This window comes from Myxine glutinosa, chromosome 12 (assembly GCF_964187855.1).
Source record: "Myxine glutinosa chromosome 12, kmMyxGlut1.1, whole genome shotgun sequence".
Taxonomy (NCBI): domain Eukaryota; kingdom Metazoa; phylum Chordata; class Myxini; order Myxiniformes; family Myxinidae; genus Myxine; species Myxine glutinosa.
Window position 1 is genome coordinate 34,184,762 of NC_136272.1, and position 13,687 is coordinate 34,198,448.

The 13,687-nt window shown below is 43.5% G+C and overlaps 1 protein-coding gene across 2 annotated transcripts in view; it reads left to right on the forward strand.

Moving 5' to 3' along the window:
* Positions 1-2,407: 2,407 nt before the first annotated feature.
* LOC137437969 (ADP/ATP translocase 1) overlaps positions 2,408-13,687 on the forward strand; it is a 41,167-nt gene continuing 29,887 nt past the window's right edge. Inside the window, exon 1 of one of the 2 annotated variants that reach the window (XM_078766735.1) lies at positions 2,408-2,465. In XM_078766735.1, the coding sequence (XP_078622861.1) occupies positions 2,457-2,465 (9 nt within the window). In that variant the 5' untranslated portion in view covers positions 2,408-2,456. Of the gene's footprint in view, positions 2,466-9,687; positions 9,920-13,687 lie in introns of those variants that run through there. The other variant, XM_068132771.2, reaches the window with a different exon arrangement.

Sequence of the window (13,687 nt, forward strand, 5' to 3'; positions counted from 1 at the left end):
TGCCACTGAAAAGCATCCCCATGGCATGATGCTGGCACCACTATGCTTCACGGTAGGAATGGTGTTAGATGGGTGATGAACTGTGCTCGGTTTTCGCCAGATGTAGCGCTTTGAATTCATGTCAAAGAGTTCAATCTTCGTCTCATCAGACCACAGAATATTTTGCTTCATGTCCTCGGAGTCTTTCACATGCCTTTTTGCAAACTCCAGGCGTGCTGTCTTGTGCCTTTTTGTCAGGAGTGGCTTCCGTCTGTCACTCTCCCAAAAAGTCTAGACTTGTGAAGTCCTTCACGTGCTGTTGTCCTGGCAGGTTCTCCCATGTCAGCCAAGGAACTTTGTAATTCTGTCAGAATGGTCATTGGGTTCTTGGTCACCTCCCTGACCAAGATCCTTCTTACCAGGTTGCTCAGTTTGGTTGAACGACCAGATCAGGAAAGAGTCTGTGTAGTAGTTCCATATTCTTTCCATTTCCTAACGATGGTGTTCACTGTGCTCTTGGAAACTTTCAACATTCTAGAAATTGTTTCATACCCGTCCCCAGATCTACATGCCTCCTCACAATTCTATCTTGGAGTTCTACGGGCAGTTCCTTGGACTTCATGGTAGTTTCTGCTCTGACATGCACTGTCAACTGTCAATATAGAAAGGTGTGTTTATTTCTAAATCATGTCCAATCAATTGAATTGGCCAGAGGTGGACTCCAATCAAGTTGTACATACATCTCATGGATGATCAAAGGAAATTGGATGCACCTGAGCTCAATTTGGAGTGTAATAGGAAAGGGATTGAAAACTTATTGACTGAAGACATTTCAGCTTTTCATTTTAATCCATTTTAAATTCAGGCTGCAACACAACAAAATGTGAAAACGTCAAGGGGTGTGTATACTTTCTGAAGGCACTGTATGTCCTTTCTCAGGTGTGGTGACAAAAGCTGCACACAATATTCCAGATGAGCCCTCACCAAATTCCTATCTTTTGATTTATAATTTATCCTCCTTCGAATATAACCTACAACCCTATTAGCTTTACTCATAGCTGGCCTAGCAGGATGGCTTAGAGGTATGCACACTTACCTCTAAGATGTTTAGCTTGGGTTCGAATACCTGACCCAGCTATAAACTGTCATCCCAGTGTTTCACAGGCAGTGTGATTCATCAATGTGTCGTCCCTCGGATGGACGCTAAACGGGCATCCTATCTCTAATAAATCTGTTATACATCATCACTCTTTTATAAATCTGAGTTTGAAATTATGTAAAAGGTTCCCTATCATATTTAAGGTCATAAGGAACTGAAATTTGACAAGACATGCTTTTATTCAGGTTCCTCCATTGTTCTCATAATATGATGAATGTTTCTTCTCATTCTGTTTAATTGATTCATCAGTGGAAAATATTGGAAGTCCCGCTGACTATTCCTGTGTATATATTTGAAGCAAAAAACGTATTTAATAATCCTGCCATCTCACCCGCATTGTTCACCAATACGTGACTTTCAAAATGACGTAATCTGCCCCACTATTATCAGCACGCATGTGCAGATACCCCTTAACAATAGCAGTTATAGGGGTATGGAACATACCTATATGGTACGTGCCTGATAAGGATTGTTACCTAAAATGGCTCAAAAGCTTCTAAAAGAAGCCGAAAATACTTGGGAAATTACATGAGAGAAAGAGGTGCATCTCTGCACAATGAAAGATTTGGAGAACTTTCTGATCAACTCGCCCAAAAAGTTTTAAGTTGATATCTTGCATCCCGTACTGCAGAAACTCCTGACGACGTGGTCTCGCGCAAGGCATGTGGACGGGCTGTAGATCATCCCAGTCAGTAAGTGGACTTTGAACCTTGCAAGATTACCTCATGTGAACGTGGCAGGCTTGGTGATTTATTTAATGGAGTCTGCAATCGGAAAGACGATGCTGTCATTACCAACACTAGGGCATGCCCGTACTATATATATATCTAAAATTATATCCCCCCCCCTCTATTTACATGAAATGGTTTGGTCCAAAGCGAACGGCTTGCGAGTACGGTGACAATCCCCCCCCTCTATTTACATGAAATGGTTTGGTCCAAAGCGAACGGCTTGCGAGTACGGTGACAATCCCCCCCCTCTATTTACATGAAATGGTTTGGTCCAAAGCGAACGGCTTGCGGAGTTTGGTAAAGAAATCGCCATTGCTCGGTAACTACTTGTCCGATTAATATGAAACCTTGAAAAGGCACATCCTCAGGTCCCCAGCAATATACCTGGCAAGTTTCAAGTATATCGGACCCGTGGTTGTCGAGAAACAGCGGTCACAGACAAACATACAAACATACAAACATACAAACATACACACAGAGATTACTGGAATTATAGATAGATTCAGGCAGACTTCCCAGAGGGAGACGCTGTATCTGGTTTGGGCGCTTCTTAACACCAATTGTAAGGTCATATCTGGAGCTCGTCAATGCACAGGGTAAGTTTAAAATGGTGATATTTACTATTAATCATGTTTGGGAGGAGGTGGGAGGAAGTATTGGGAGTGAGAGTTGTATGTGCTCTGGGGGCTGTTATAAATGTTGAGAACTTACACTAGATTTCTGCATCTATTGCTAGGAGAAACGTGTGTGTGTGTGTGTGTGTGTGTGTGTGTGTGTGTGTGTGTGTGTGTGTGTGTGTGTGTGTGTGTGTGTGTGTGTGTGTGTGTGTTGTATCCACTGCTCGCTTGTGCTAACAGGAAATCGTGTGAACTCGACATCTCTCATCCACGGATATTTCTCTTATTTCCGACTAGCAGAGTTACCCGGCGTTGCCTAGAAAACTAGATGGCATTCATAGGATACAAGTTTACCCTGCACAGTCAACTTGGTGTGAGCCAACTCTTCTGTTTTTGAACATTTCTTTTCTTTGATCAATATGACTGCCAGACCATGTGAGCGATGACATCATAAATTTATATTCTCTAATATAATTGTTGTATAGATCACGCTCAATACATTTCAAACTGATCAGATGACGTCATAACGAAGGCACCGATGACACCATCATTAACATATCTTATTCCCCATGGGGAGTACTTGACAATGAGCCAGGTCTCAATTGTTTCCATGGAGTGGTTTCAGAGAAATAGAGGTGCGAAGTTTTTCCAAGATGACGCCTGTACCACGTGACCTAATAATCATAATAATCATTTAAATATTCTACAGGAGGAGGCCCTCCTATGGTGAAAATTTCATGTCAATCGGACCAACGGTTGCCAAGAAAATGAATTTTTAAAATGCAGACACGTACGCAACACGGCACACGGCACACACACGTACGCACCTGAATGCTTAGCCCCGCTTTTCGCTTCGCGAGCGCAGGGTAATAAATAGTCAGTCACAAGTGTGTAGTGGGCTTTTTATAGTCAGAGGAAGCCACGCCCCGCTGCCACGCCCATTGGGCACGACCCGAGTCTAAATCTGATGCGCCCATCTTTTTTGTCGTGAAAAGTTACCCCCCATGAACCCACTCTTCCCTCTCTAAGTCACTTCCTTAGGCTGTCCATGAGGCACAACCGAACAAACAGACGTTCACAAATAGAGTTGTAAGAAGATATTTCCGTGAGTCCGATTTGCATTCAGGAACCAAACAATTATAGTTAAGCATTTTTAAATTGCCACTCTTTTGTCTTTATTTTATTTTGAGTTATTTATTAGGTCATCTCATCTCGATTCTTGAAGAAATGAAATGGATCGTGATGCTTGCTTGTCTGTCCGTCCGTCTATCCGTTAACTTCGTGATATTTTTTGCTTCTCCTCCCTTATCACCCAGATGATTGTTCTGAAACTTGACACATGAATACAAGACAGTATCTCGTACAATCGCCCAGGCCTCGATTTTTCGTTTTCAGACGATGGAGAGGGGGTTACCCCCAAAACTTTGGATCCCTACTCGTCCCTTATTTACCAACAGATTGCTCTGACACCCGATACAGCCCTTCTACTCAATGGTCTGCAGGATCACTCGGCCTTAGATTTTTAGATTTCAGATCATGAGGGAGGGGGGAAGGGGAGGGGAGGGGAGGGGAGGAGAAGGGAGGAGAAGGGGGAAGGGGGCGAGGGGGAGGGAGTTAGGGAGGAATTGGAGGGAGGGGGGAAGGGGAAAAAGGGAAAGGGGGGCAGGAGAGGAAGGGGGTTCATATATATGCTGGTGGGTGAATATGGCGTTCATCCCGTTTCTGCGTTAAGTGTGATGCCGATCAGGAAGAAGAAGAAGCCGTAATACCAACTTCATACGCTTCCGGAATTGTTTGATTTATTTGTGTTCAAATGTCTGGTGATTGTTTTGTATTTATTTATGGGAATGTGTACTTGTATATAACTGTCATTAATTTAAAAAGGCTTAGGCACGATCGAACCATTTTTTTTTTTTTTACTCCAAAAAAACCGATCTTTTTTTTTTCATTATATATATATATACACAGTGATATATAAATATATATAATATATAAATATAAATATATATATATATAAATATATATATATATATATAAATATATACATTATATATATATTTATATATATATATATATACACAGTCACGTGAAAAAGTAAGTACACCCCATGTAAAGGTAAAGTTTTGACTTTTTCCACATATTTCAACATACAGCTATTTGATCTTCATTTCACCAATATTGATAGATAAAGGTGATATAATATCACAAATATCAAGAAACATTCACATTTTGTAGTCCATTTTTATAATTTAAATAAACATAAATGCAAATTTCGCATGTGGAAAAAGTAAGTACACCAGATGTCATCACGGGACCTACAGGTAGCTCTTGCCATTGTTGATGTCAAAGTGCACGAGTCTACCATTAGAAAGAGGCTGCACAAATTTGATCTACATTGGAGGTGTGCCAGGAGGAAACCTTTGCTGTCCAGAAAGAACATCAGAGCAAGACTAAAGTTTGCCAATGAACACCTCGGCAAAGACCAGCACTTCTGGAACAATGTGCTCTGGACAGATGAGTCAAAGGTAGAGCTATTTGGCCACAGTACCAGAAGACATGTTTGGCGAAAACCAAAGACAGCATTTGACCACAAGAACATGATACCAACTGTAAATCATGGTGGTGGAAATATTATGGTTTGGGGCAGCTTTGCTGCATCAGGGCCTAGGCAGCTCACCATCATAGAATCCACTATGAATTCTTCATTGTACCAGAGGGTGCTTGAGGATAAAGTGAGGCCATCTGTCGGAAAGTTGAAGGTCAACCGAAGGAGACCTTGCAACATGACAATGACCCTAAACATACCAGTAAATCCACCAAGGAATGGCTGAAAAGAAAGAAATGGAGGGTTCTGGAATGGCCAAGTCAAAGCCCGGATCTGAATCCAATCGAGATGTTGTGGGGGAATTTGAAACGAGCTGTGCATGCCAGAAACCCCTCAAACATCGCACAGCTGAAAGAATTCTGCATGGAGGAGTGGGCAAAAATTTCTCCCAGTCGATGTCAGAGACTGGTAGACAGTTATAAGAAACACCTACTTGAGGTTGTTTCTGCCACAGGGGGCAATACCACCTATTAGAGCCATGGGTGTACTTACTTTTTCCACATGCGAAATTTGCATTTATGTATATTTAAATTATACAATGGACGACAAAATGTAAATGTTTCATGATATTTGTTATATTATATCACCTTTATCTATCACTATTGTTGAAATGAAGATCAAATAGCTGTATGTTGAAATATGTTGAAAAAGTCAAAACTTCACATGGAGTGTACTTACGTTTTCACATGACTGTATGTAATATATATATATATATATATATTTTTTTTTTTTTGCGAGAACACTCCCAGGCACTCGCTGATGAACCTCTGAAAGTTTGACAAAGATCCGTTCAGCCATCTCTGAGAAAAATGCTGACACAGACAGACAGACCAACAGCTCTCTTATATAGTGGACTAGCCGAAAGCACCCGGCGTTGCCCGGGTTCTTTTTGAATGAATTTACTACTATAATTCAGCTTTTACCCTCGGCCGAAGAAGATTGACCATTATAATTCAGCTCAGCTTTTAATTGCGAAATGGGCCCAGCCTGGCCGATGCAGCCTCGACATGCCTCGCCCCCTAGCCTATAACCTTCCCGGGGCCCGTCCCTGTATTTTTGGTTCTTTTTGAATGAATTTACTACTATAATTCAGCTTTTACTCGCGGCGGTAGAAGATTGACTACTATAATTCTGCTCAGCATTTAATTGCGAAATGGGCCCGACCCGGCCGAGGTGGGCCTCCATCGGTCTCGCCACCTAGCCTAAAACCTTCTCGGGGCCTGTCCCGACATTTCTTGTATTAGAGGTTTTCTCCTATCTTTCGCCGTTCAGGAGATTAGCTTGCGCAGACAAACAAACAAACAAACAAAAACTTGTCTTTTATATATATAGAAGATATATAGATAGAAGAAGAAGATAATACTACAAAAGGAGCCATGCATGCGTCCGTCCGTGCATCCGGGTTCCACCCATTGGTTGGACAGTTCACCTGACTCCACCCACAATTTTTATACTACGGCCGCCATTTTGGTGCTTACTGCAATGTGAAGTCAAGATATTGTCGTGCGAATCCCTCAGGGTTAACACCAGAGACCGCAGATGACCAGACGGCTTTAACTGAGGTGACGTCCAAATACGGATTCGGCTATAAACCGCGGGAGGAAGAAGGGAAGAAGAAGAAGAGGCGGAAGCGCTTACCTGGAGAGGGAACGAACTCAAACAGACACAGGTTTAACAAGAAATGGAAAGTAATACAAGGGTTTAATTTAAATAAAGGTTGGGACAGGGAAACGCGATGATAAATCTAATAATGATCCTAAATCGGGATCCCGCACAGCTCACTTCAAATACGCCACACAGGAATGAATTACGAAAATAAATCATCGTGTAATGGTTCATGGGTGTGAGCTTATCTGTCTGCAGTCTTGTCCACCGTCCAACGCGGCTCCAAGCTCCGGCGAGAAGAAACCCTTCGTCTGCTCGCTCGCACGCTTCACCCGGCCTCGATGCGACTCGCTCCGCGGCACACCACGAGGTCCCCCGCTCCAGTACCAACAGCACCGGATCCCATTCCAAGCACCACGACAAACCGTCACTCAGCACGAAGATCCAGCACGCAAGAAGGAAGAGCCAATGAAGACCAGGGACAAGAAGAGCAAGAGCTTCAAGCACAGAGAGATCTCCAATATGTAGGGGTCGAGCACGCAGAGTCCAAGAGAGACGAGAGAGAGAGAGAGAGAGAGATGTCGTGCAGCGCCAAGAGAGCAAATGTCATCCAGCTTGTCCTTTTATAACCTTCCCTGTGACATCAGTCTTGGCGCGCCACCAACCAGCGCCTCGTAGCTTCCCGCCGTCCACCGAACCTTCTAGCACCTTCCCTCCAATGAACAACCTCCTTCTCAGTTGCGTCTTCCCGCCTCCCGCCCTGATTGGCTGGAGGTTAGCGCCTTCCTCGCCAACCAATCACACGTTCCCTGTGGCGTGGGTTACAACTCGTCTCACCCGATGTTGCTCGGCCAGCTGGTGGTGCGGCTGGCGGCGGCTATCCGGTGGTGCCCCGATCTGGCTTCCTGCCGGTCTTCTTCCAAGGTCATTGTAAGGGAAGGGAACTAATTAATGTGTGCACTAAGGTCCTATCTAAGTGTTTATATGTGTGCGTTGCCATAAGGGACAAAGGAATGATTACCGGGTCTGACACACAGGGGTCTATCTTAGTCCCTACAACTATTTAACACCCAAACATCCTTGTATGTTCACAGGTATACACTTCCCTGACAAACCGCCTAAAACACAGAACTTATTACAGGGTAGATTCCCTATCGCGACACTCGAAGCATGTTACCTATACAGATCTACCTGGCTCTAGATATTCCTTTACCCCCCGACATAACAATATCTTCAAAGCTGTCAAATTCATAATCACCATGCCCTATAAGTTTCCCCTCTTTTTTTTTTCAATATATGGTCTAGGCTCGTGGAAGAGTTAGTACATTGGATAGATCAGGACACAACATAACAAATGGAACAGCAGGAGAAAAGGGCAACACCAACAGCAGGGCGGAAGGAGAAGGTATACGAGATGGACAAACAATGATGCAGGTAATGAGGACGTCATGGGTCATGGGAGTGTAAAACGACCAAAGCGTCATGGGTCTTGTGAAGATAGGCCTCAGCAATCGACGCAGCGTTCTGTTGTTTATACACCGACCAAATAACTATGTGGCACCCAATTTTCTGTGGAGGGTATGCAGGTCCTTACTATTATTTCCGACTATATTCTCTAAACATTTGGGAGTTGGACAGGTGACCTTGATCCGTGATGGGTTTCTGTGAAGTCATCGATCGCATGATAAGGGAGCTTAAAAGTATTAAATCTTCCGCTATTTGATGTGGGAATGCTCGTTTGCTTTTATGAGTGGGAGGAGGGTGACGAACGGGTTTGGGGAAGTGAAGATGGACAGATTTGGAAGGGGGAGGTTGAGGCTTTTGTATGGGGGTAGTGTTGAGGACTTTTTCCCGGGGGGGGGGGGGTATTGGGGAGTTTTGGTAGGGGTCGGAAGAGGGTTGGAGGGCTTGAAGTTTGAAGTGGTGAGGATTGATGCATTAGGGTTGGGAGAAGGGAGGTTCAGGACTTGGGGTTGGGGTGGGGGGCCAAGGGGAGCAAATATAGGACAGTGGTGAGGGGATGTTGAGGCTTTGGGGGAGGGGTCTCTCGATGGGGTGAGGAGGGGGATAAGTTGCCAGGGTTGCATGTGTACGTTTACACTCACAGTAAACATACAATTGGCCACAGGTGTGTGTGTGTGTGTGTGTGTGTGTGTGTGTGTGTGTGTGTGTGTGTGTGTGTGTGTGTGTGTGTGTGTGTGTGTGTGTGTGAATATGTGCATCACTGTATGGAGTTGACGCAATCACCCTACAGGTAATGTGCTGGTGCTCCTTGAAGGTTGCTGATTTATATGATGTGGACAACCTACTCATTAACTTTATCCAATCTAAAGATCACAAATCACTGGACTTCTCGATCATACCATCAAAGTTTGCCTTCTAAAATCTAACAACCTTTCGACCACTATTTTGAACTTCACATCGACTCAACAATATAAAGTTGCGCATACTACCTTGTGGCCATCTGTGGATCATTGGGGCGATATAGGATTTAACTCGATCAGGATGGAAATCTCAATTGGTGACGGACACGCCATTAGGTTATGTCGTCTGGTCTAGTTTCCATCTCTGACGGGAACAGCATCGCAGCAGCAGGTTTGTCCAATGTCCTCATTTGACACGTGCTGCATCACGGAGCACGCCGTCCTTCAAACGACAACGCAAGTCCAGCTTTCCTACCTGCGTTTTCTTAAATATTCCACGGTATTCCTTAAGTAGGCCACAAATTCCCTACCTAAGCGGCTGTAGATGTCGTTGGACTAGTTTCATGGTGCGATTCGGCATAATAATAACCCATTCGAAGTCTTCACGTGTACGGTTTCCTTCCCGAGACCCGGACTCGGTATAATGTTTTCTTTCCTTTTTGACATTTCACTCAAAACGGTTAAGTTTTAGATATAAAACACATGATCTATTGAGAGTCTGTGAGCACCAAGGTCACCGAGCACGTGGTTAGCTGTTTATGTGCATCCCACGTGGCCTGGACTTGGTGGGCGGAGCTAGCGCTCTATATAAAGGGTGCGCGCGAAAAGGAAACGGGCTTCGGGTGGCACCGAGATTCACGGATCGGTTCATCGCTGCAGAGTAATCGGGAATAATTAAAAGAGCAACTATGAGTGAGCAGGTGATCAGCTTCCTCAAGGACTTCCTAGCCGGTGGAATCGCCGCGGCCATTTCCAAGACGGCTGTGGCTCCCATAGAGCGCGTGAAGCTGTTATTACAGGTAGGGAAAGGTTTCCGTTTTGCGACATTGCTGACATGTATACACTGCAACAGGTAGCTTGTAACACGCGCTAAAGCACCCCTTTGACCGTCCCCAACCCCGATCCTCGCCGGTTTGTCTCTACACTTGCTGTTCGAACGCACCAACACCTGTTTGCCCTCATTCGAGTTATTCTTGGCAGGGCACAGCACCCTAAAAGGAAGGACTACGTGCTTGCAATTGGTGAAAGCAACACGAAGAGTGTAACTGCATCATTTACGTCGTTTACTCCAGCTTGACGTCATTCGTACCTGTCACTTTGAATTCTTTCCTTTTCTATACCGGTACCCTGATAATAATGTACAATTTAAGAAAGATATCACCGTTTAACCCCCCAAATTGACATCGACTCGTTGTGTTCTGAAGGTCCAAGTATTTAGGCCAAAATGTTTTTTTTATCCATTTCATTTTTCGATCTTTATAATAGACGAGCAGGGGTACCTGCGTTACCCGGTAACTATATTTTTGTGGGGGCCTAAAACACTTCCCTACACGCACTAAGGAATAGGTAGGTTCCCCACACACCTCCCTTCACCTACGGTTGCACGATTAAAAGAAAAATCTTTGGATGCTGTACCTGTGCCACCTTGTTGTACGGATGCTGTACCTGTGCCACCTTGATTTGAAAGAATCCCTCTCGGTGAGTGTAATTTAAAAGAACAGCAACAAGTGTTAAAGAACCACCATCTGCCTTTCTCCCATAATTGTCATTTTAACAAACTGATTGTAACTTGAACAAGGTGAATGTGAACCACATGAACCACTTCGAACATGAAATTGGCTAAAGCAGAGCCGAGTGGAGCTTGTACCTTTGGAAAATATAATAATGACAATCTTTATATAATCTTACAGCGAATATATATAATCAAAGATGATCTCGTGCAAGAAGCAACTGAATGGGCTGTGATTGCTCATATCGGTGTGACCTTGAAATTAGTTGAGGCCTACAGGGCGAGAAGTGACCTTGGTTCGGGTTACCCAACATAGCGCCATCGTGTCATAAGCGGAGGAATCTTTATGAGGGACCACGTGTCCTGCTTGGCCAGAGAGAGAGAGAGAGAGAGAGAGAGAGAGAGAGAGAGAGGAGAGAGAGAGAGAGAGAGAGAGAGAGAGAGAGAGAGAGAGAGAGAGGAGAGAGAGAGAGAGAGAGAGAGAGAGAGAGAGAGAGAGAGAGAGAGAGAGAGAGAGAGAGAGAGAGAGAGAGAGAGAGAGAGAGAGAGAGAGAGAGAGAGAGGAAGGAAGGAAGGAAGGAAGGAAGGAAGGAAGGAATGAATGAATATCCTTTACCATTACTTTTGACTTTCGGTCTTAATTTAAAATTGTCAGGTCTTTATGGGGCTGCAAGACAAAATTCTGCTGATGAGATCACATTTATCTGTTCTAATATTTAGACCAAAATGGGTGGTCTCTTTTTATTAGGGTGGCCTCTTATTAGGGGTGGCCTCTTTTATTAGGGTGGCCTCTTTTATTAGGGTGGTCTCTTTTATTAGGGTGGTCTCTTTTATTAGGGTGGTCTCTTTTATTAGGGTGGGTCTCTTTTATTAGGGTGGTCTCTTTTATTAGGGTGGTCTCTTTTATTAGGGTGGTCTCTTTTATTAGGGTGGTCTCTTTTATATAGGGTGGTCTCTTTTTTTAGGGTGGTCTCTTTTATTAGGGTGGTCTCTTTATTAGGGTGGTCTCTTTTATTAGGGTGGTCTCTTTTATCAGGGTGGTCTCTTTTATCAGGGTGGTCTCTTTTATCAGGGTGGTCTCTTTTATTAGGGTGGCCTCTTTTATTCTAGGGTGGCCTCTTTTATTAGGGTGGTCTCTTTTATTAGGGTGGCCTCTTTTATTATGGTGGCCTCTTTTATTACGGTGGCCTCTTTTATTAGGGTGGCCTCTTTTATTAGGGTGGCCTCTTTTATTATGGTGGCCTTTTTTATTAGGGTGGTCTCTTTTATTAGGGTGGTCTCTTTTATTAGGGTGGTCCTCTTTTATTAGGCACCCTCTTTTATTAGGGTGGTCTCTTTTATTAGGGTGCCCTCTTTTATTAGGGTGGTCTCTTTTTTTATGGTGCCCTCTTTTAATTAGGGTTACTCTTTTATTAGGGTTACTCTTTTATTAGGGTTACTCTTTTATTAGGGTTACTCTTTTATTCGGGTTACTTTTTATTCGGGTTACTCTATTAGGGTGGCCTCTTTTTATTTGGGTGGCCTCTTTTATTTGGGTGGTCCTCTTTTATTAGGGTGGTCTCTTTTATAAGGGTGGCCTCTTTTTTTAGGATGCCCCTCTTTTATTAGGGTTACTCTTTTATTAGGGTTACTCTTTTATTATGGGTTACTCTTTTATTAGGGTTACTCTTTTATTAGGGTTACTCTTTTATTAGGGGTTACTCTTTTATTAGGGTTACTCTTTTATTAGGGTTACTCTATTAGGGTGGCCTCTTTTATTAGGGTGGCCTCTTTTATTTGGGTGGCCTCTTTTATTTGGGTGGCCCTCTTTTATTTTGGGTGGCCTTTTTTATTTGGGTGGCCTCTTTTATTTGGGTGGCCTCTTTTATTAGGGTGGCCTCTTTTATTAGGGGTGGCCTCTTTTATTAGGGTGGCCTCTTTTATTAGGGTGGCCTCTTTTTATTAGGGTGGTCTCTTTTATAAGGGTGGTCTCTTTTATAAGGGTGGCCTCTTTTATTAGGGTGGCCTCTTTTATTAGGGTGGTCTCTTTTATAAGGGTGGCCTCTTTTATTAGGGTGGCCTTTTTTATTAGGGTGGTCTCTTTCATTAGGGTGGTCTCTTTTATTAGGGTGGCCTCTTTTTTTAGGATGCCCTCTTTTATTAGGGTTACTCTTTTATTAGGGTTACTCTTTTATTAGGGTTACTCTTTTATTAGGGTTACTCTTTTATTAGGGTTACTCCATTAAGGTGGCCTCTTTTATTAGGGTGGCCTCTTTTATTAGGGTGGCCTCTTTTATTTGGGTGGCCTCTTTTATTTGGGTGGCCTCTTTTATTTGGGTGGCCTCTTTTATTTGGGTGGCCTCTTTTATTTGGGTGGCCTCTTTTATTTGGGTGGCCTCTTTTATTTGGGTGGTCTCTTTAATTTGGGTAGGGTCTTTTATTTGGGCTATTATAAACAGCTTGTCTAGCTTTAGTTCAGGGATACTCTGTTGATAAGAGTGTGTTTACCAGCGTGGGAAACTAGATGCGGCTGACATTTTGAGCACTAGTTCTTCATTGCAGCAAAAATGGAACCTAACCTTTAGCAGATAAAAGTACTGTACTCCATGATATGGTTATTCGTTGTCTACTAATGTCCTGGTAAGTCGTGTACGGGTACGCTGACATCTAATAACGCCTTTGTCCTCCATTTGATGGACAAGCTCCACTTTGAACCTTAGATCATTAAAAAAGAAACTTTTATAATTTGGCATTACAATGTAGGAATTTTAATTGGTTTAAAAATGTATTTTTAAAGCAATATGATAGTAACAAGTCCTGTGTCGGTCTGCTCGACCACGTGTCTATGTCTAACTATTGTCTCCCACTCCCTCACCTATCGCATCCCCAATCTGTAACAGTGGACTGAAGAGATGGACTAAGTTTGACCAGTGGGCAGAGGAAGTGGGTGGGCCTGGCTCGGAAGTGAATCCACCCATGCAGGAAGCATAGATGATATAGAGGAGTGGAGCTACAGAGCTCATCATGAGCAAAATGCAAGCGACTAAGTGATCACTCTCCAAAATTTTCTCCAGAGCCA